The sequence below is a fragment of the Camellia sinensis genome, chromosome 2, assembly GCF_055761805.1.
Source record: "Camellia sinensis isolate YWXY chromosome 2, ASM5576180v1, whole genome shotgun sequence".
Taxonomy (NCBI): domain Eukaryota; kingdom Viridiplantae; phylum Streptophyta; class Magnoliopsida; order Ericales; family Theaceae; genus Camellia; species Camellia sinensis.
In genome coordinates this window covers 55,594,798-55,619,116 of record NC_138962.1, presented here as the reverse complement: position 1 = coordinate 55,619,116, position 24,319 = coordinate 55,594,798, and the positions used below count along the sequence as shown (strand labels likewise).

Sequence of the window (24,319 nt, the reverse complement as noted above, 5' to 3'; positions counted from 1 at the left end):
CTGATCCCAACTACGCACAGGTGAGGTAGATAGCGATCGCTGAACTGGCGACTGCTGTACCGGTAATCTATGCCTGACTGCCCTCCGTCTTGTAATGGGGGGTAATGAAGCAAGCGCTGGTTGTCCTCCAATAAGATCCTAAGATCGGTGAATCCTTCTAACTCTGGTCCAGAGTGCTCGGGGGGTATTTTCCTCGTCCAAAGAAATTGTGAAACACTACCTTGCAAAAAGAAAAATAAAGCAAAAAAATAAACAACAATCAGCAAACGGACAACACCTCGACTTAGATAAGGACAACACACAGTTGAAATCATAAGCTGGACAATTTGTACTCAAACACTGATTTTTGCCCCCAAATTTCTGCACTCAAACTGATACCCTCAAACCGATACCCAAACTTGCAACTGATACATATATTCCTGTAGAGACATACCCTAACAGCACATATCAAGCAAGTGAGAGCCAAAACACCACTATGGTGGGGTAGGGTTTCCCTGTCCAAATTTTGTCAAGAACTAAGGGTTTTACTACGCATGCATGCAGCTTCAAACAATCCTACAATCGGGTGAGCAACCTGTCCTAGTTTGGAATAGTGAATAGTCTCTAAGGCTTTCGATATGCAACTAGGTCAATTGGTCAAAAAGGGTGCCTCAACAAGACCACCTAATATACCTCTCGCTTCTAACACCAAGAAGTGAAAGGAGGATCAAACAATATAGTGGTGATCTAGATCCGAGGTTTGTGTCCCCATCATGGCAGAGCCCGCAACCAGTCAGCCATATGGCACGTTTTTTTAAGCAAGCCTTCGGCAAACCAATCAGAATAGAAGATGGCAAACAGTATGACTTAGGCATACCAATGCAAATGCAAATGCAAATGCAAATGCAAAGAAACACATAAATGTAGATAAAACAATATATCATGAGTTCGAGTCAAGTTCTCTAAATCCCCAGCAGAGTCACCAGAAATTGTAGACTCGACTTTCTTCACCCGTCCCCCTTTCGGAGAGGCGCGAATTGGTCCTACAGTTCGGACTCCTGTCACGGTTATGAATCTAATCTCACAAAGTGCAATGTGAGACTGATAAACACGAAAGAGTCCAATCCGGCAAATCATTTTGGAAAATCAGATTTTTAAATCAAATAATGCAAAACTGGACTACTTTGCCAAATTACAGAGTCGCCACCTAAATATTTTGTTTTGGAAAATTTAGGAAACCCTAACTCATGCCAAAGGTCACGTGTCCGTCATCACCAAAGTTGCCTCAGTTCAGAAACTTGGGTACAAAAGGAGAAGGTCCTGAAATGAACACCCCCGCTTGCCCGATCGAAGATCTGCCTCTATTAAGCATGACATGTTGTTTTATAAACACATGTGTTCTTATTCCGGTTATTAGCTAACTGACTATGTGATGAGCACAACATACAAGTATAGACTAAAATTGCAAGAATTGGAACAAAACAACTTAGGTTTGTTTTTCAAAAATGGTTTGAAAGTGCCACCCTCAAGTGGGCGAAAACGTAGATTTGCCATCAAACATGATGGGTTTGAAACATGATTTTGCCACTTCGCAAAGTGGGCTTAAAACTCACATTTGATGAATTGTTCCAATTCAAGTAATAAAGCCTTCATCCACAAGCATTTGTGCAGTTAATCAAATAAGCACATAGCCTCATGTCAAAAATACTAAACATGGCAACACTCACACTCATGCAAGTATACTAAAGCGTAAAATTTACAGTGTACTTCAAGCCAAAACAAAAGCTAGTTAGAAATATGCATGACTCCTAACTATACAAAATGCCTAATGCAACACATGCAATATGCAATTAATAGGCTCAACTATCTAAGATGGCATACGAATGCAACAATTTGATAACATGTTTTGAAACACGTATTCAAATAGGTATTGAAATTTGCAACGTAGTTTAAATGATGCGCCAAGCCTCGGTGCATGTAAGACAAATGAATGATGCACATATGCAAGCATAAGGTATGCTAATTGAAAATGACCCTAAACTAACCATCGAAAGCGGTTAAATAAAAGGGAGAAAGAAATGGGGTTGGAAGACATGCACACACGCACGCACGCACGCACGCACACTTATTACAACATTTCGCCCTCGCGAATGAGGGTTCGAATGAATAAACTAAGCTAATTATTACAAATCAACTAATTAATTAACTATTCTAGCTAATTAATTACAACACAATTGAAATAAATTAACTAACTATCCTAAGCTAGCTAAAATATTACAAAATGAATTGAGTAATTAATTACAACACATGTAATGCTACAACTAGCTAATAAAAGCAATATGTAGACACCCCATTTTTGACCGTCCTCAAGACTTGGACATCACCGTTTGAATGCTCGGTGATCATCCATGTTCGTATTCGTTTTGAGTTCCCGGAGGCTTCGGCCGCGCGCCTTGCCTCAGGATCTCTTAACTTGCCTGTTCTGTGCTTGGTTTTGCACCAAGGACTTGTGTTTTGTGCTTCTGAGGGTGGAAAGAGGCTTGTTAGCCATCCCTGAAACCCACCGGGCGTGGCATGATGCCACCGGCCTTGTCTTTTTTCTACTGACCAAATGTTTGGCCGGTCGGTATTCTCTTAGGTGTATCGGCTTTTTGTGTGGTCGGCCGACCATTTATTTGGCCTGTTGTCTCTTTTTTTGGCCGGTACCTCCTTTTTGCCTTTTTCAAGCGTTGTGCATGCCAGCTGTGCCAGCTGGAATGCACGGACTTGCCCTCCATACACGTGTATGGAGGAGTTGCACCATTTGCACCTTTTTTTGCTCAAGCTTCTTGGAGAAGCTTGCACCCTTTGCTCAAGCTTCTTGGGGAAGCTTGACCCTTTTCCTTAGCTTCCTCAAGAAGCTCAGACCCTTTGCCTTAGCTTTTCTTAGAAGCTTGACCTCCTTGACCCTTTTGCCTTAGCTTCTTTAAGAAGCTTAGGCCTTTGTCTTCCTCTATAAAAGGAGACCTCTCTTCTCCTTTGAGGAGGTTCAGCAAATCAAAGTTATATAGCGTATATACACCACTCTCTCTCTATATCTCCCTCGCTCTCTTCATTTGTGTGTGTTAAAGGGCCTAAAAGGGTGGTTTGTTCTTAATTTGCACTAAGACACCTAGTATTACACCATACTTCGGTTTTAGAGGTGTTGAGAGTTTGTTCTTGGAGTTTTGAGTTGGTTTTGATCAGAAAAAGGGGGCTGGACTTGCTGTTCTTGAAGTATTCTTCAAGAGTAAACACTATTACTTTATATTCTCCAATCTTGCACTAGCTTTTAACCTACTTTGCATGCTGTTTTGAGCTTTGTGTATAACTAATAAAAACACTGATTTTTCATGCTTAAGATGTTTCATTAAGGTCTCTTTTGTGTTTGGGGTCGACCTCCTCCTCTTAGGCCTTGTTTGGCCCCTTTTGTGCCTTCTTTGGTTGAGCTTTGAATACTTTTGTGCATTGGCCTTCTCACCACTGAAATCTAGAGGATTGTCAGTGGTGAAGAAGAGGTTTTGAAGTCTTGCATAGAGGAGGGACACCCCTCTCCCTTTGTGTCTCATTTGTTCATGTTTTTGGCTCATAATGGTAGCATGCATGCTTAGTTTTGTTTGGTCTTATTTCAGAGGTTATTTGGAGTTTATTTAGCATGTTTTATCTCTATTCTATGTTGGTTGATTGACCCCTTGCATGCATAATATACTTGCCTTGTATTCCTCCATTTTGCTTAGAAATGCATCTTGCCTTTAGACCTCCATGCTTGCATGTTCTAGCTTGACTTTATGAAACTTTTGGTCATATTTCATCATGCTTAAGGTCTGTTGGGTGCTGATTTGATCATGTTTTTCATGTTTGGTATAGCCTCTTTGCATTTTGGCTTGTGAGCCTTGAGTGTGTGAGTCATTAGCTTGCATTACCTAGGCTATTTCAGTGATTTGGAATCACTTATTATGTCATTTCAGTCCATGTTTTGTGCTTTACATGCTTGCATTTTTTACCCTTTCAATGCCTTGAAGAGTTGTGGACTTATGTTCCATGTTTGGGCCTTGGTGTATGCTTCTTTGTTCAAATCATTTAGAAGTCATCTAAGTGGGTTTTGGGAGTTATTTTGGCATATTATAACTCTTTTTTTCACCACATAATCCATGCCATGTTTGGTTGGGGTGGGTGTAGAGCAATGCTCCCTTTCGTGGCTTTGAATGCCCTTTGTTTTGGACCCATTTCTTGGCATGTTTTGATCATGTTCTATGCATACTTTAGTCTTGTTTTGGAGTGCCTTAGGACTATTTTAAGCCATTTTGGTCCTTTGGGGTTTGGTTGACATAGCTATGGTTTGGACCCCTTTGTTGCCTTCAAGTTTTGGTCATTATTGCATGCCTTACTTGCATAACATGGTTGATTTGGCATCATCCTCTGTGCATTTTCAGAGTTTAACATGTTGGTCTAATGTCCATGTTTATCAACTTTTGAGTGTTCTTGAAAGTTACCTTTTGTGCCTTAGCTTTAGGCCCATTGGTATGCATGTTTGTATGAGTATTTGTCCATCATTTGCATCATCTTTGGCCACTGTTTATGGCAACGCTGAGGTCTGCCCTTTGCGATTTAAGTCCACCACTGCATGTTTTGACATGTTGCATTACTTTGGTTTCATGCTTGCATTGTCTCTTCTTTGCACATTTGCATGTTGTTTAGCTAGTTGCATTCCATATCCTAGCTTACATGACAGGTTGCATTGCACTGTATCTTGCATGTTTGGCACATTGCACTTGGCATGTTTGTTACCTTAGCCTCATATTGCATGCTTGAGACATGTTGCATACTTGAGTCACATTGCATACTTGCATTACATTTTGCTTGGTTTGGGGTGTCAAACCAAGCATGAGGAATGAGGGACGTTCGTACTCAAAGTGATGTAACGCGCCTCAATCCTCGGTCGCTGACATCCTTGATCTCAACATGATAGGGCGTGTAGCACTCATGTGTTTTGTTGCATTCATTCACATTGAAATGCATACTTGACTTCTTAGACCATCACGCATTAAAATGTGCGATTGGTGGTCTGAGGGTCAAATACCAAACTCCCTTGAGCCCATAGCATGATAGGGAGAGTGGCCATGCACACATTGCTTTGAAAATTCCATACCATGCACTATCTGTCCTCTGCTGCTGTCAAAACAGGGCTCTGCAGGAAGAAATGGCCGGCCGACCACTTTTGGTGCCGAACGACCATCGGTGTCTAGCGGGTGGTTTAATGTTTGGTCGATAAGCCTATTCCCATGGACGATGGATTTTAATTGTGGCCGGTGATATTCCACAACACTCAGGGAGTGATTCAGAAGGATTCTAGACACTTTCATAAATTTCAGAAGAGCAAGGCAGTGTAAACAGAGGCAACAATGGCATGGTACCGGGTTTCCAAGCGAAGCGAGGCGAACCAAGCATGCATCATCCCATCATTCTGAGGCAGGGCTGCGGCCACTTTCCTTCTGTATTTAATTTGTTAATTAATTAGAAGCTTTGTAATATTTAATTAGCTAGAGTAGTTAATTATTTGTTTAATTTGTATTATTCTTTCGGACCCTCTGAGCGAGGGCAATTGTGTAATAAATGTGTGTGAGTGTGTGTATGTCTTCCAACCTCCACTTCTTTCTCCCTTTTACTTACCCACTTTCAATGGTTAGTATTAGGACATATTTAAATTAGCATACCTTATGCTATGCATGTGTGCATCCATACATTTGTCTTGCATGCACCGGGCTCGGCGCATCATACTAACTGCATTGTATCTCAATTCCAAGTTGAATACGTGCGTATGATTATTAACTATTTTCTGTTTTGGCTTGGAGTACTCGGTAAGCATTTATGTTTTAGCATCTTTGCATGAGTGTAAGTGTTGCCATGATAGCATGCTTACCATGAGGCTATGTGCTTATGTGTTATAGCTGCCTGAATGCCTGTGGGTGAAGGTTGGGTTGCTTGAGTTGGAATAATTCGTCGAAACCCGTGTTCTAGCCTACTTACGAGTAGCAAATTTCAATCCATTTTCAAAACAAACGGATAAGCGATGTTTTGTTCTAATTTAGGCGATCCAGTCTATATTTGTTCTGCTATGCACATCACATAGTAATTCTAGGCTAATAACCGGAATAAGAACACATAACGTTTTGAAAACTAGATATCATGGTTAGTAGAGGCCGATCTTCGGATCGGGCGAGCGTGGGTGCTCATAGCTGACCTTCCCCAATCGTATCCAAGTTTCTGAGCCGAGGCAACTTTGGTGATGACGGACACGTGGCCTTAGGCAAACGAGTCAGGGTTTCCTAAATTCCCCCATAAAAAATATTTAGGTGGCGACTCTATATCTGGCAAAGCAGTCCATGTTTGGCACTTCTTTCTAAAAATCTGTTTTCTCAAAACGATTTGCCGGATTTGGACTCTTTGGTTCAGATTTAGAACCGTGACAATTTGAGTCCTGAATTGTAGTGAGCCCATACGAACGAAACGGGATTTCCCTCCCGGGATGTTCAGGGACGTCTACATAATAAAATGGCCTCGCGAGCGAGGGGGGCATGCATGCTCGGTTGCATCCTCCTGAAAATTCATCACCTTGCCACCGGTTCCGCTGTTTGAACTAACTTTGATCACAGAACACTATACAAACTTCCAGATTGCCTCTGCTCCAACATATGAACACATTGGACAACCTTTGAACTGGTGGCTGGTCGGCTACTGTAGGTGGCCGGTCGACTACCTCACCTAGCCGATCAGCTAGTGTAAGTGGCCAGTCGGCTACTGCAAGTGGCCGGTCGGCCACCCATTTTTCCAAGCTTCTGTTTTGGCTGCAACAGAGAACAACAAAGGCACAGCAATGCCTTTTTCAGGGAATGTGTGTACCGCCACCTTTCTTATCATTTCTCAAGCTCAAAGGAGTGTGGCACTTGGCTCTCAAGCCACCAATCAAGCATTTTCAATGCATGATGGCCAAAGAACCAAGCTTGTACAAGCTTAATAAATGCGCACATATGACTCAAATGGCCATCACCCTTTCATGCGTGATCAAAAATGATGACGACCAAGAAATGTGATACATTCCATCATTTTGAGTATGAAACGTCCCACATTTCTTGTGTTTGGATTAACGTTCGATCCAGACACATGCAATACAAACAACATGCTTATCTTAGTCATGTTTTACTTGATTCAATTTTGTTTACACATTTTAGCATTACCAAGCCATTCTTTAGTTGGTTAAGTCCAATGTGAAAGTCCTCTAATGAGAGAGGGATCAACCAAAGGATGGTTTAAGACATGAAAGAGATCATGCCTTTGGCTAGGAGGAACCCTCAAAAGAGAGTTAAAGCCATTGAGCACAAGCTCTATCTCAAGCTTAAACACAAGCATAAGGTCAACCAACCCTCAAAACAAATAGAAAAATGAAGAAACGAGGGAGGTTGCAGACTTTTTTAGTGCTGAAATGGCATGAGAAATAATGCTAAAACATGCAAGCAACACGTGCACAACATGGTAAAAGCCAAGAACATTAAAGCTAGTGAAGAGCACTACACTAGAGGCATGCAATACCAAGCTTAAATGACCAAACCAGCTTTGGACAGAGCTTAAACATGCTAAATCAGTGGCTAAAACATGCTGAGATGGAAACATAAATGGCAAGAAAAGCATGCCCACTTGTTGGCTCACAAACAAGGCTCAAAGCACAACTCTCAAAAGCAATGAAGGAGTGATATATATGAGAGTGTGACAGTGATATACACACTGAAAACACACATAAAACAATGCTATAGCATGCAATCAACTCAAGCAAAGCATGTTAGAGACCTTGAAACACAAAGCTAGTGAAGCCCTTTACACTATAGCTATACAAAACATGGCTCATATGATCAAAGAAACTCAAAGCAGAGCTAAATCATGTTAAATCAGTAGCTAACACATGCCTGAATTAAGCTAAAAAAGGGTAGAAAAACATGCTCACATGTTAGGCCATCAACACTTGCAAACAAGACACAAGGAGGGGAGGCCACCCTCTCCTATTTTGGACCTCAAAACCAAGTTTTTGCCATTGAAATTTCCGTGGAATTCAGTGGTTAAAAGGCCAAAAAAATTTTGTTTTGAAAGCTCTGAAACATGGCACAACATTTAGCAAACAAACTACAAAAAAGGGTGGACCACCCCTAACTCCAAAACAAACTTCAAACCACTATTTTAACCATAAAAACAAAGTTTTTTAGAAGTTAAAACCAGCCTAAAACTAGCATGCAAAGGTGGCCAAACAAGCAACTAAAGCAAAGCTTTAAAGAAGCAAGCTTAATACCCTTGAAGCACAGCAACAAACAGCACAATTTCTGAGCCAAAACCAATCTTAAGACCTCAAACTAAGCCTCAAAGAACCTCAGCTCCAGGGTGAAGGTGTTTGGCTAAGGGTCTTAGAACAAAAGTGTAGGAAATTCTCACTTCCAAGCACAATATATAGAGGGAGAAAGGGATGATTCTAGAGAGAGAGGCAAAAATTTTGCTCACAAAATTTTGTAACCCCTCAAATGGGGGAGGGACCTCCCCTTATATAGAAATACAACCCTAAGGCTTGTATTCATCCCTCCATACATGTATGGAGGAGGGTTCCAGTGATCAACAGCTAGCACAGTTGGCAAAGAAAATATCTGGAAAAGGAGAAAAATGGTCGTCGGCCACTTTAGGTGGCCGACCGGCCACCTCCCCTAGCCAACCGACCACTTCAAGTGGCCGACAAGGAGGACAAGTGGCCGACAAGGAGGACAAGTGGCCGACAAGTGCCAAAAGTGGCCGACAGGGCCCTTCCTTCCTCTAGGCAAGAGGCACCAAGGTTTGGTCTAAAAGCAAGCACAAAACAAGAAGGGTTTAGAGGCCTAAAGGCACGGCACTCTGCCAAGAACTTCGGGCACTCAAAACGAGCACAAACATGCACAATCATCGAGTGCACAAATGATGATGTCTAAGTCTGAAGGCCGGTCAAAAATGGGGTGTCTACAACATCGCATCGTATCGACAGGACATATCCAAAAAATACAACAAAGTGGTCTATCCCAGGCAATTCAAGATTGGAGATTGGGTGTTATGCAAGTAATGAAAAACACACTGGTACCTGGAGATGGTAAATTAGGACCCAACTGGGAGGGGCCGTATAGAGTGATTGGTCTGGCAAGAAGAATGCATACCACCTAGAAGACATGGACGACCGAGTTATTCTAAGGCCATGGAACACCGAAAATCTCAAAGTATTTTATTTTTAGCTCTTTCAAAAACTTGTGATTTTTCTTTTTTGATATTCAATAAAACAAAGTAGACATATTTTTAGTATACTTTCTTTCAGTACTTGTATTCCGCTATTTGTCAAAATTGTTACTACTCATTGCCCGATCAGGGGGCAATGTAGGTTGGCAGGGTTGATCAATACAACTTTTTGCATTCTTTAGCGGAGATAAGGATCTAGGCTAAAGAAGGTTGGCAGGTTTGACTAACATAACTTTTTGTATTCTTTAGCCGAGATAAAGATCTAAGCTAAAGAAGGTTGGTAGGTTTGACCAACATAACTTTTTACACTCTTTAGTCGAGATAAGGATCTAGGCTAAAGAAGGTTGGCAGGTTTGCCCAACGTAGCTTTCTGGATTCCTTAACCAAGATAAGTATCTTGGCCAATAAAGGTTGGCAAGGTAAGGTAGAACTGAGTCAATCAGTTTGGCTAAACTATGAAAAAGAAACATAGTAACCGAGCAAAATGGAGTTTTTCATTAAAGTAAAAGATTACAAAATGTGGGGCATATAGCCCGGTTACATAGCAGAAATAAGGAAAAAGAGAAAACGCAACAATAAAAGTAGAAAAACGACAAAGTTCCACCATGGTTAGGCAAAAATATCATCCAGCTCTACATCCAGGTCGACATGGACTTCACCACTTGGCAGCTGGCCCCAGTTTCACCTTCTTATATCAGATGGGTTGCAACCGCTTTATCAATTAGAGTTGGCACAGTTTTGCTGGGCAGATCCACCTGAGCTAGCGGTAGGGCCTGGTAACTGAGGTCAGTACTAACATGAGGAGCATCCACTGGATTTGGGACCTCTTCCTCCTCCTTTTCCACCTGAAGGAACTTCTGCTAGACGGCATTTGCATAGTCCGTCATATAGCTCGATATGAAATGGGATGGAGGATTCAAGAACACTTCAGAGTCGTGCACCTGACCGAGCCTTTCAGCCATAGCCTTCCAGTCGTACTTAAAGAATATGTCTTTAGTAGCTTCACGTTGTTGGACATAGGTTTCTTCACCCTTCTTGAAACCCCGGTCCTCCGCGTCCTCTCTTTTTTTCTGCAGCTCTTTAATCTCGGCGCCTTTTTTTTTTTCTCTAACTTAGCCAGTTCCCGCAAATAACAGTCCTTCTTTTTAGCTAGGGCTTTTTGCTTCTTTGGCTCAGCTACATTGACCTACTCAGCTAGCTTCTCCTTTTGGCCATCAGCTCGGCCATGGAAGCCTTCAGTGTTTTTAGTTCGGCGTCTTTGGCTTTTACCTCGCCGACCGCTGCCTTATCCATTTTGCACAATTCAATAACATGTTGGTGAGTAACGTGATTTTTCTGTATGGCCTGCACAGGGCATTTGAAATGGTTAGTTCAACCGCACCAAAAAATTGTGAGAAATAACAGTTATATTGAAAATTCAGACTTTACCAAGACTATCAACTTGGTAGTCGACAGAATTGCCTTCAACTCGGTCAGGTGGTCGTGGTTTTCCATGTCGGCTGGAAAGCACAGGCTTTTGGATAGACCAAAGGCTAGTAGACAATCTTTTTTGATAGCAACTGAGTCAGTTGTGGTCACATCACGACCTTTGTAGGTCACCGCCGGAGCCCACACCGGAAGAGAAGAGGAACTAGCATGGCCAGAGTGATGGCTCCCTTGAGGAGGCTGGGTCACTGGCAGCTTAGTCTCAGGTAGCTCAACCTCTTTTTCATCTACCAACCACTGCGGCTAGGACGTCGAGGTGCATGGCTTCTTGCTCGGTCGGGATGAGGCAACCCAGGTAGAAAGAAGGGCAACAATGGTCTTTATATTCTAGTGGGTGGAAGGTTATTCGGTTTGGACCTCGGCGCTTGAGGTGGATGCCTATTTGGTGATCAAAGCTCAGACTGCTCTCCTCTTGGCGATCTCTTGTTCCTCGATGAGGGGGATTAGATTGATTTAGGGAAGAGTGGGGTCTAGCTTTAGAGAGGACTCCAAGAGGAAGTCGGTTACTTCAGTCTTCCTCCTACCACTGTATCGGTAGGTTGGCTGAACGTTAAGTAGTTTGGCCTAATCTCAACATCAATACTGTAGCGCGGCTTGATTGGCGTAAGCGTAATTTGATTTAAGTTGGTTCAAATCTGTAAAAGAGACAAAATCGTAAGGATTAACGCGACAGTTAATACAGCAAAGGAAAATTAAACTGAGCTAAACTGCACCAGCTATTCTTTGTTCCAATTAATATTATAGCCCGGTATCTGGGATTCCTGGTCGTCAAATTTCCTAACACCCAGAGAAAATCATTTTCGTTTAGGTCCTTATCTAGTGTACGCTTAATGATTTTCTCTTGACCCTTTTTTATTCTGAGGTAATAGACCTAACCGTCATCATTTTGGCCAAGTGAGTATTGGTGGAAAAGCTCGGCCAATTCGAGGCGATGATTTAGCTTGGCCATACCGTTGATAATCTTATAGGTATTAGTGGATAGTTGGGTGGGGCATAGTCTGGTTTGTCTAAGGAACTCGCAGATTAGTGGTTGGACTGGGATTCGAGTCCCCCCTCTATGATGGACACCACGGTGAAAGGAACAAAGCCTGGCTTGCCCCATGGTGTAGTGTCTAGCTCGGCTAAGGAAATGTGGACATTTGGAATGTGATAATCTCTTCGGAATTCGGCTATGGCTCCAGGGAGTTCACCAAAAATTGGTATTTGCCCATTGTGTTGGGTTTACTATGTTAAATATAGTGAGCACGATGGCCTAGCACGGCGTTGGTATGTACTTTGGTTGGCTCGATTGAGCAAAAGTTGCTCAGGGACAAAGTGCAAGGTGTGTCTGGCCAACCTAAATAAAAAGGTGTTATGCCTAAGTGGTAAACCAGGCTAATTAAAAACACTAATCAAGCCTAGCTTAGCAGTACAGGGACACAGACTATGCTTATTTTGGCCATGGAACAAATAGAACTTTTTAGCTCCATTCAAAGTTATATACCGGTCCTAAGCCGGGGTAACTTCAGTCCGGCTTAAGAGAATGGGTAGGCTTGTAACTCGGTTTGTTTGGCACGGGAGTCCTAGTACGGTCAAAAGTAAGCCTAAAGGTTGCAAACAGGTTCTTAGTTCGATCGTAATACGATTTTGAATCAAAAAACACTGTTATTGGCTGGTTTAAAGTCCAATCAATGTGTTCCCAAGTGTGAATGTGACGTTTTGAAGAAAATAGGTTACTAGTTCGATTTTAAGTGCATATGGCATGCATTTTTGGTGTTAAAATATTATTTTCAAGCATGAATGAAAACATGTTAGTACCAGAATAACGATGGCATGAAGAACTTACGATTTTTGGTGCAGAATCAAAATCCAATTTGAAGAACGAGCAGCAACAACAATGGAGAATGAGAACTGGTGAAGCGTAGACCAAGACTTGAATGTAGGAAGTTAGGATTTCAAGCTTTGAATATGAGATCCCACAGTGAAGAAGATGAACAGTAAGGACTATTCGTGTTTATGAGCTATATACATAATATAGGCAAAAAGGCAAGGCTTTTCGAATTTTCGGGCAATGTGTGACGACTGTCACAAAGAGTGGGAGCAATCGCTGCGTGCCATGTGTCCTAGTTATCGTGTGACGTCAGAAATGTGAGAAGACGAGCTGTATGACCGGAGAAGATTTTGGTAGCCGAGCAAGTCCTAGCTTGGTTAGTGTGAGTAACTTAGCACATCCAGAGGACAATGATCCTAATCATGCTTGGCAGATAGAATTAATGCGGCAATTGAGAGGGTAATTTATGTGTAAATTGGACCAAGCTAGGTAGAGTCTCCTCTGTTTGTAAGGCCACGCTGTGGCCCGAGATAAGTGCTTGAGTAGCTCGGTCTTGAGCCGCACAGACATTGAGCCAGGGCGTGGAGCAGGTGGACTAGATGTAATCAAGAATCGAACCGAGGTATAACCAATGCAAAGTGTCTAACTGGGTTTTAGCTTTGTCGAATGCCATCTTGGTTCTATCCAGTGTAGGGCAGGACCGTGTTAGCTCGGTTGATCGTATTACCAGCCGAGGTAAGGCGTTTGAGCCATCACAAATGGTTGGCAGTGAGAAGGGTGTTCTCAAGATAGGCTTTATCCTCGGGAAAGTGGTTCCTAGAAGGACTCTACTAAGGAGAGTTAGAGTCCTGCTAGGATTGTGCCAGGCGGATTCTATAAAAGCTCATGATAGGACCTATGCACAGGTATTGCAATTCTTACTCTCAATTACACAGAGCTTTTATGTCTATTGTCTATTCGCTGACTTATGTATCGGAGAGGTTTCCGGGGTCTGGCACACCCCCGCCGGCTAGCTCACATTTGTGTTTTTAGGTAATAAAGCGACAACATTTGGAGAAGTGCAAATTTGATCAACAGAATTATACGAGAAGATTATTTTGTGCTCGTACAATAATATAGTAAGATTACAACAATTCTTTATTATAATAATCTAGTAAGATTACAGTACAACAAGATTAAAACAAACTCTTACAACAATCTCTTATTCTAATGATCTAATAAAATTACATCTATCCCTTATCAACAACCATATTAAACGGTATGAACTTCAAATGTGCCATTTATTTAGTGTCGTCTTATCAATAAGTACTCCTTTTTAAAAAGGTTTTCTAAAAATTGTGTATTGAACAAATTACAATCGTAATCCTGTAATTTATTTTTTGTCAAATTAGTTGTTATAGTTATGATTGCATCAATTTTATCTTTAAAATTTTTCATATTATTTTAGTTTAGTCCAATTGATAATGCCCACTTAAAAATTGGACTAAAATAAGTGGACAAAAACTAATCTATTCACTTAGTCTAATTGATAACATACGGCAATACATGGCTAAGTGTTGAGTGGGCAAGCTTATCTACCTTAATGAGCTTCTTGTTCGACAATTCGCTTGGCCCAAATGGCCGTCATCACCTAACTTCGCTCTAAGGCCTCTAACCTTGGGCCTGTCTGGTGGTTTGAACCAAGCTGTCTGATCGCCTTGGTAGTTGGGCTAATCCATCATTTTGAAGTTGTGATCCAAGATCCATGATCATAATTACTGTTTGGCTAAATTTGCCTTCTTCATTAACCTACTAGGTTTTCCTTCTATTTTTTTCCAAATTTATTTAATTATACACATGCAATTATAACCAAAATATCCCAGAGAATTGAAATTCTACTTAAAGAAAAATGTGAATTTTATAGAAAAATTGGAATTATGGTTGTATGATACATACTAGTATTTGAAGGTCACGATAAGTTTTAAAGTAGGAAAAAAAAAACTTCATTGAAGGGCCAAATTGAGAAAATCATGAAGCCAAAGGGGAACAAAATATAATTTATCCTAAGCAATTTGTGCCTCATAAGTTGTTCAAAAACTGTCTCTTTGTAGTATCTGTCTCTTTGTAGTATGTCCTGTTGTCTGTGTTTGTTTATTTCAAGACAACATAAGGGAGTGAGGCATAACTGTTCTTATGCTGTTGTATACTACTGATGTATGATGCTACTGTTGGAGTCTCAATGATTTGGAGCTGCTTTGGCATTGGTTTTGCTGTGATTAGTTTTGCACTGGTCTGAATGGTGGGTTCTCCAACCTCTTCTGGCTACTGCTGTGAGGATTGGAGTGAATCTAGGTGAAGTTTCGCATCAGAAATGGAGGTTAAATGATTTGGCTCAAGTCTGGTGGCATGCAACAGATGCTTGGTTAGGTGTAGAGGGTCACTAGTCTTTTACTCTACTGTTATCACTCTGCTGCCAATACTCTGCTTGCCCATATGAGATTTTTAATGGTTCATTAGTCTATGCTTAGGTGTTGTGTTTGGTCTCACCAACTAGCTTTCTATTTTTTTGAATGGTTGGTTATTGGTTTGTTTTTTGTTTGAATTGGTTGTTGGTTTGAATGGAGTTCATGGCAGCAAAGCTTCTGGTTTGTTATGTTTTGCTAATTGGCTACTACTATTTTTGTTGTTGCTAGTGTGCTGTTTTGTGGTAAAGGAATGTGTCAAAGTGCTGCTAAAAGTTTTGGTGTAAGGTCTAATACTGTATGGTCTGATGTCTAAGGTCTGGTGTAAGGTCTGAATGCTGCTATTCAGTGGATTGGTCTGGTCTGTTTGATTGGTCTGGACTATGTAGCTATTATGAGGTTATGAGGCATATGTGCAGCTATGTTGAGGCTATATTGGTTGGTTTTGTGAATGTGTTTTTTTTTGTTCTTCTTTTTCTTTTGGCGCCTTTTGATTGGTTTCTCACCAATCTTGTGTCAAGTGCTTGCAAATAATTGTGCTTCCTTAGCGGTGTCAACCTAGTTGGGATTGTTAAGGTTAGCATTGATACTTTTTGCACTTCCCTCTTTGCTGATGTAAGTTTTTGCATGTATTGCTTTCTTCATCAATAAAGTATCATTTTTCTTATCAAAAAGTTGTTCAGAAATTGTACCAAATACTTTAACACATATTTTTAAAATAAAATAAAAAATTATAAACCTTATAAATTGCATCAGAAACCCCACCCATTGTGTGTAACCATAGTCAGATCATCAATTTTTTAGTGGTAATTTGTTTATTTTCTAGCTTTTTTTTAAAATTAATTTTTTATGAACTTTTTACCTTGACAATTAACAATGAGAACTGCACCTCCTCTAGTAAACATTTGAAAATTAGTGCAGGTCATTAGTATAGCCTAATAGTTGGATCAACTCAACGCTTATTTATTTATTTGTTTATTTATAATGAAGAAGATAAGAATTGAATGCTTAGCAATGCATTTTTTTTTTAATCAGCAAAAAGAAGGAACCTTTATTGGTGGAAAACCATACAAGGTATGAGATTACATCAAAAAAGGGAAGGAGTTTGGTGAGGAACCAAACCCGAAAAGAAAACAACTCAGTAGAACAGAACACAGACAAAGTGAACCAAAAACAGAACAGAAAAACTAAACAGAACAAGCACAGCAGACACAGCAGAAGGAAGGCATACTTTGCATACATGAACCTAAGCCAAAATCAATACAAAATGCATACTTGAACCCTTGTCAACAGCCCAGAATTACACAGCATATTCAACCATAGCATACTAGCAAACCTTAGCTTAGCAGCCCAGAGCCCACCAGCAGACCACCATTAGACCAACAGATCCAACCAATGTAACAACAGACCACCAGCAGTTCAGCAACATAGCATCACACATCATCCCAAACTTAACATCCACACCTAAGCCTAGCAAATCAATTTAACAGCTCAACAAGACAGATTTCCAACAAACACAACACAACACCATCGACCCAAATTAACAGCCCACTATTATATCAGCACAGCAAATTCAGCATTCCACATTATAGCAGTTCAGCCTGTACTTTTGCAACCTTTAGCAAGTTACCACAGCAGTTTTGCACTCCATATTACAGCAATTCAGCCTATACTTTTGCAGCCAATATCAAGTCAGATTAGCTACAAACAAATACACAAATACACTGATGATCCTTCCCATTATTAGATCCTTCTCATAACACAACCTCAATAGCTTGATCCTTCTCATTCTACAAACTCAGTAAAATTCAGTGAACTTCTATTTTGAACTCCAGACAATAACCCAACACATTTATGAGGCCAAAATGCACCAGACTAGAACTAAAACCTACACCCTCCATTCCTGATACAATATTTCACCTAAGGCAGATTAAAGACCAAATCATTTATGGAGAAATCAACCTGGAGTTTCGATGCTTTGAACCACATAGCAACTCTAACCTTCACTAAATCACACAAAGCTTCCAGATTTGGTGTAAGTTTAGATGCACACATTATAGTCCAGAATGTAAATCATATTTTGTCATACATATATGCTCCTACATGTGGGACCTATTCTTTATTTCACAAATCTAATTTATTATGCGAATTTTATTTGTGTTTCTAATACTACTGTAGTTTATTTCATATCACACTCATTGAGTTAGATATTAATTCCCCCCTCCCCCCCCCCCAAAAAAAAAAAAAAATTGTACATCCCCCCTCCCCCCAAAAAAAAAAAATTGTACATAAACATTTTTAATTCAAGTTTTTTTATTACCTCTAGAGTTCAATTTAGAGATTGAATTTGAAAAACGAAAGCAAAATGTACATTGTACCAATTCACAGTTTGGCCAATATCAACTTTTTTTAGTGGTAATTTGTTATTTGTTTGTACTCTGAGAAATACTATATAAATGAATTTTATTTATAAATATTTTTCATATAAATTTATGTGTCAATTTTTAAATTAAAAAATAGGAAAAAATTACTTTTAAATTAAAAATGGGAATAAATACAAATACCTGTTCATTATTAAATTAAAAAATAGAGGCTGATATATGTGTGCATTATATGTGCACTATTTGTGCTATTGGTCCATTAGTAATTGTACATTAATTGTGTATTATGAGTGAACTTTTAAATCTTTTGTATTCTTGTCTTCTTTTTTCTTTGACCTCTTCTCTTTAGATGAAGATCATAAGTTGAGCATTAAATACAATCACTAATAATTCGTGAGAGAAAGAGTGAGAGAGACCAAACAGACTTAACACATTACATTCACAACTGCAGCAAATCAACAAGTTTGTTTCATCAAAAGTTACCAAGACCTTTAACAGATATACCCAGAAAACCTACAAAAGAGACCTAGATAAAAACATAAAAAATTAAAAAGAAAAAAACATATAACGTACTTAGCAAAAAAGTATTAAAAAAATTATTTAGTCAAATTCTAAATAACTTTTCTGGATACATAACATTTCAAAAAATGAAAAAACACACAAGCAAGACAGTAGAAAACCCTAACAGACTCTTTAATTTATTTAGCTTAAACTTCAAACCACCGTGGATGAATTCTCCGACGAGATCAGACAACAGATCCGTCATTGTGATCATTTGTTGAGGATTCTTCAAATTCCAAGTACTTGTTCTTGTTGTTTTTCATCCAAACCTTGAAACTCCAAGGAGTGATTTTGATCACCTCACAAAATTCTCTAAGATAATCCTCATTATGTCCCCCAAGGCTCCACTCCAGCTCCACCGTCGCGTACTTCACCATCTCCATAATCTGCACATCCGAAAACCTCACCCTCCTCCTTTTCTTTTTCGGCGGCTCTTGTTCCACTTTTCTATTATTGAGGTTTTCCTCATCTATGGCCGCTGCTGGTGGTGGTGGTGGTGTTAGAGCTTGGTGACGACGAGTGGCAGCAACGATAGAAGCAACGTACATCGAGTGAAGGACTCCGATAACGGCGAGGTCAAGTTGGACCAGCACTTCCTCGACACAGTGCAAGCTTCGATGGCAGCCGTAAGCAGCACAGTAAAAAGTCACCGGAGGATGAGACTCCTCCACGGCGGCATTGAGAAAGCGATTGCTGACGTTGGCAGCATTGTTCCCTTGGCATTCACGGTAGCGAACAATGGTAGCACAATGGATACCACAGTGGCCATTGTTGTTTGCCATAGAGAGAGAGAGGGAAGGAGAAAGGAGAAGTGAAAGTGAATGTTATAATCTCATCGATTGAATTTATAGAAGGAACATGTTCGTAATCCTCAAAAATTATTCATAATGATGTGCCAGGATATATGTTAACTTTTAATTTCTTACACACTTAATAATAGTGGGTCTAACTTTTATGTCACATCATTATGGGTGAATTTATAAGTATAAACGTGTGGGTCTCAAATATTATTTTTTATAGAATAAGAGAGAGAAGGGAGAGGGGAAAGGAGAAGTTGTGGAAGTGAGTGGCTATTTTAATCTTGTAGGTTGAATTTACAGAATGAGAAAGCAAATGTTTGGGTCAATTTATTTTAATAATGCTATAATGATTGCAATTCTATTTTATATTTGTCTACTATTAAATTAAAAAATTAAGAATAAATATATCTATCTATTCATTAGTTATGCCATTTGTGCACTCTATGTGCAGTTTTTGTGCTATATGTATTATATGTGCACTTTTAACTTTTTGTTTTTTTTTTTTTTTTTTTTTTTGATCAACAAGAAGAAATCTTTATTGATGAAATCATAAAAAAGAGTACATCAATAAAGAGGAGCTCGAAGCTACATTAAGCTCGGAGCTCCAGTTGGAGAGAATCCAACATAGAGGAAAACCAAAGAAACAGAAACAGAATACACAGCATGAGAGTAATCTAGCAGCATACACCAAAAAAGGCCGATTGCACACCCCAGCAGATTGCCCACCATTCAGCACCCAAATCTGAAACAAAACCAAACTAAACCTGCAAGCTGACCATTTAAATTGCAGCTGACCATCAAAATTGTAGCAAACAAACCTTCATCTCCAAACCTTAGCACCACAAAAACTTCAGATAGCTGAATCAGCAAGACTAGCAACAAAACACTTTGAGAGCCACCTAAACAGCAGAGGAATTTTCTACAGATCAATAAGTAGCAATGGTTAAAATAACTGAATTCCTATCGAGTAAGTAGAACACACATCAATTTCCATCAAATCCAACCAACACCAAAACATGGAGGCAGAACTTCCTCACACACAGCAGAGACTACCCTGCACAAATTGAGACAAAACTCTGTAGCCTAGCATGCCAACCGAAAGCATTCTGCAGAATGACTGGTAGGAAAAAATAGGCCTCATCATATACTTCACCCTCTGGCACCACCTCCCAAACTAAATCTGATACGCTGTAGATTAAATATGAAATCATGAACAGAGAACAAGTGTTCCTCAAATACTTCCTTAAACCACACAGCCATTTTTAACTTAATCAGATCCGTAATTCCATCCACACTTGGGACAACCTCCTGAAATAAACATTCATTCCAATGTTTCGATAGAGACCACATCACTATAAGAGGAAGGGCATTACACATCAACCTTTCCTTTTTATTAAGACCCACCCCTGCCCACCATTCAAGTATGTCCTCCACTGAGGCTGGCAGTGCTCCTTGAATCTTCCACCATCTAATCATTTCATACCACACTCTCTAAGCCACTGGACAAAATAGAAGGACATGTATAAGAGACTTAGCTCCAGATTTACATAGACAACATTCTACAGATGCACCAACAGACAGAACACCAATCCTGTGCAGAAACTCAGCCGTCTTTAGTTTTCCTTTCCAAGCAAGCCATCCAAAAAATTGAACTCTAGGTGGGACATGTTTAACCTAAATCCTTTTTGCTAACTGTGCATCTATTGCTAGATCCCTCAACCAATAGCTTATACATAGATTGAACTGAATATCTTCCAGATTCCGAGGCTTTCCAGACAAGAGTATCTTCTGAGTAACACCTAAGATTAGGACCTGCCTCAATCTGACTCACCAACCTGATTAATTCCACTCTTTCCCAGTCAAACAGTGCCCTTCTAAACTGAAATGACCATTCACCGACTTCCTCCTTCCTGATCATCATATCAGATAAAGTCACTCTCTTATCAACTACCACCCTATACAACAGTGGAAATGCATCTTTAAGGCTCGAGTTTTCACACCACTTATCCTTCCAAAACTTGATTCTATGACCATTACCCACTTTCACCTTACAATTGTCCAGAAAAATAACCACTAGACTGCCACTCTATTCAGATTGTAATAATATATCCTTCCACATTTTAGAACATCTCACATTAGAGATTACTTGAGGGCTCCAACTCCCCTCCTCAATCCTATATTTACTACTCAAAACTCTCCTCCACAAAGCTTTATTTTCCACACCAAACCTCCACTACCATTTCAACATAAGGCAACTATTCACTTCCTTCACTCTCCTAACCCCCAAGCCCCCTTGGTCTACAGGCTTCACTACTTCCTTCCATTTTACTAGATGAACCCTCCTCTTCAATTCAAATCCCCCCCACAGAAAGCAAGCTTGAAGCTTGTCCAATTCTCTAGCAATCCCCTGTGGAAACTTAAACAATGACATATAATATATAGGCAGCGAGGACAGGACAGATTTGATTAAAACTAGTCTCCCAGCAAATAACAGCAGTTTCCTTTTCTAACCAACTAGTTTGCTTCTGAATTTATCTAGTATAGGCCGCCAAGTTGCTTTCCTCCTTGGGTTAGCCCCCAGCGGTAAACCGAGGTATTTGAACGGCAAACATTTAATTTCACAATTCAGCACTGATGCATACTCAGACATTTCCTCTTCTAGAATACCCACACCACTAATTACACTTTTATGGTAATTTATCTTATCAACTCAAAGCACCTCAGAATCTTCTTTACATTCTTTATCTCCATTACATCAACTTCACACAATAATAAAGAATCATCTGCAAATTGAAGATGAGTAAGGACTAACCCATCAGAGCCAATCTTAACCCCCTTTATCAGCCCCAGATCCAAAGCTCTATTGAACAAAATGCTTAAGCACTCTGCAGCTATGATAAACAAAAATGGGGACAAGGAATCCCCTTGTCTCAGTCCTCTCTGTGGACTGAACTCCTCAGTAGGAGATCCATTAACAAGCACCGATAGCCTAGCTGAGGTAATACATACCTTAATCCACTCCACCCATTTTCCCCCAAACCCAAAATTAACCAACATGGAGAGTAAGAAATCCCAATTCAATGAGTCATAAGCTTTCTGAAAATCTAACTTAATAATCACTCATATCTTTCTAGATTTCTTCCAACTGTCAACAACCTCATTGGCCACCACAACACCATCCAGAATATTCCTCCCTCCAATAAAAGCTGATTGGTTTTCACTTACGATCTGAGGAATCACTGCCTCCAGCCTTGAGGAAAGAACCTTAAACAGAATTTTATACATCGACCCAACCAAACTGATAGGTCTATAATTCGCCAACCCCACTGGATTCTCCTTTTTAGGTACCAAAGTGATGAAAGAGCTATTGATTCCTTTGACCAGCTTATAATTCTTATGGAAATCGAACACAAAATTCAGCACATCAGACTTCATTACCTTCCACAGTTTCTGAACACAAGCCAAGTTAAAACCATCTGGACCTGGAGCCCTATTCCCATCACAACCCTTGACAGCAACCCATACCTCTGCCTCAGTAAAATCTGCCTCCAACATATCCAAACAAGGACTATCCCTCACTAACTTAAATGGACCTACCAATACAGACCTATGCTGTCAATCCTCAGAGTACTGCTTCTGAAAATAAGCTAGGGCCTCAAGCTTAACTCTACATAGATCATCAACCACCACATCACCAACAGTTACAGTATTTATTTCATTTCTCCCCTGCCTATATTTCACTAACACATGAAAATATCTTGTGTTTTTATCACCATAAAAATTCCAGTTAAGCCTTGATTTTTGGAACCACAACCTTTCCACCATTCTTGTTAAATATCCAGCCTCAACTCTAGCGTCTCTTCTTCTACTTTTTTCTGCCTCTTCAAGCTCTCTTTCCTCTGCTAACAAATAAATCATATGAAGCTCATCCTCTACCTTCTTCAACTTAATATTAACATTATTGAACACTTTACTATTCCACTTTTTGAGTGCTACAACTCTTTCAGTTTCTGGAATAACCTAAACCCAGCCCACCCCTCCACCTGATGCTCCCTCCACCACTTTTCCACAAAAGGTAAGAATTTTGGGTGTAACATCCAAGCATTAACAAACCTAAAGGGCCTAGGGCCCCAATCTCTCTCATCTTCCATTAGCAGTAAAGGACTATGATCAGACATGACTCTAGGAAGTCCCCACAATTTCAAATTAAATGATTCCACCCATTTTGGATCCACCAAAACCCTATCAATTCTACTCCATTTCTCTCCTTCCCTAGCATTACACCTTGTAAACCTTCGGCCTAATAAAGGCAAATCATTCAACTCACTTCTATCAACAAAATCATTCAACTCCTTCATCCCCTTATCCCTCCTAGAGCAGCCTTTCCTCTCACCAATCTTTCTAATTTCATTAAAGTCCCCCCTATATACCAGGGCTTAGAATACTCCTCCTTTAACTTTAGAAGACACTCCCACAGTTTACCTCTTTGGCCCACTTCATTTGGTGTATACACATTGATCGAGACACTATCAAAAGAAAAGAATAAAGACCCAGAGAGAAGAACAAACCTTCTATTACAACGGCAACTTGACATCTAAAAAACACCTGGATCCCAAATGCATAATAGGCCACCAGCAGAGCCCTCAGCATCCACAGTCATATATTCCATTCTATCCCTAGCCCAAATCTCTTTGATCTCCTTTTCGAACATGGAGGCCTTCTTTGTCTCTTGAAAGAGAGCTATATCAATACCTCTATCCTTCAACAACCTCTTAATTTTACTTCTTTTTCCCTTTCTCCCCAAACCTCTGACATTCCATGTTAGTAGCGTCATCATAACCATTTGCACTGAACTCTGACCCCCCAAGATCTTATTAATCCGCAGGAACTACATCCCCTTCCCTCCTTGCTCTATCCTTTGCCTTAAGGTCCAAGATTTTGGTCAACACTTCCTCTTCTTTACCTTTATAGTTTATACCCAACAACTTTCCCATCTGAATAGTTCCCTGAGCCTCTTTAAGCAACGATCTGCTTCTAGCTACTCCACTAGCTGTTGAACTGCACCTGATGCTGCCGCAGCTGCTGCTCTTCATATTGCACCTTTCGGTCCCAATTTACTAGAAGAGGCTCCTCTATGATTATGGCTTTTTGGAAGCTTAAGATATCCCTGCTTCATCTCTCTGATTTTCTTCCCATTGGATTTCGTAACTACTCTCTTCCTCCCACTATTCTTCTGGAGTTTTTTCCTTAAGCTCAATTCGTTGCACTGTGATTCAGATAAGTCAGAACATATTATTAAAGGGCTCTTTTCAACCTGAAGCCCTCTTTGAAAACCAGCCTTGGAGCCTTGGGTTTGCGTCTCCCCCCCCCCCCCCCTGCCCTCACATCCACAGGCCCATTACATAGGCCCACCCCATTACTCCGACCCAGCACCACCTCTAGATGAACCCTCAATTTGAGCAAACTAGATCCACTCAAGCTTTTAACAGCACCTTTCATGACAACCTGCTTCTTACTTTTCTGACTTACCAACTCACAGTCGTTGCCTATGTT

At 40.2% G+C, this 24,319-nt stretch overlaps 1 protein-coding gene across 1 annotated transcript; it reads right to left on the bottom strand.

The window, feature by feature from the left end:
- Positions 1-22,381: 22,381 nt before the first annotated feature.
- Positions 22,382-23,600, bottom strand: LOC145813744 (uncharacterized). The gene is made up of 3 exons (XM_082909663.1): positions 23,372-23,600; positions 22,810-23,066; positions 22,382-22,711 (listed from the first exon to the last, which is right to left on the bottom strand). Exons 1-3 carry the CDS (start codon positions 23,598-23,600, stop codon positions 22,382-22,384), a joined length of 816 nt encoding a protein of 271 aa, XP_082765789.1.
- Positions 23,601-24,319: the final 719 nt, after the last annotated feature.

What these genes read in the sequence shown, in the direction of transcription:
- LOC145813744 (XM_082909663.1), bottom strand. Translation starts at nt 23,600, where the DNA reads ATGACGCTACTAACATGGAATGTCAGAGGTTTGGGGAGAAAGGGAAAA. An exon ending in ATTATGCATTTGGGATCCAG is followed by an intron (nt 23,067 to 23,371) that starts GTGTTTTTTAGA and finishes TGCCTTTATTAG; the next exon opens with GCCGAAGGTTTACAAGGTGT. An exon ending in AGTGGTGGAGGGAGCATCAG is followed by an intron (nt 22,712 to 22,809) that starts GTGGAGGGGTGG and finishes GTTAATATTAAG; the next exon opens with TTGAAGAAGGTAGAGGATGA.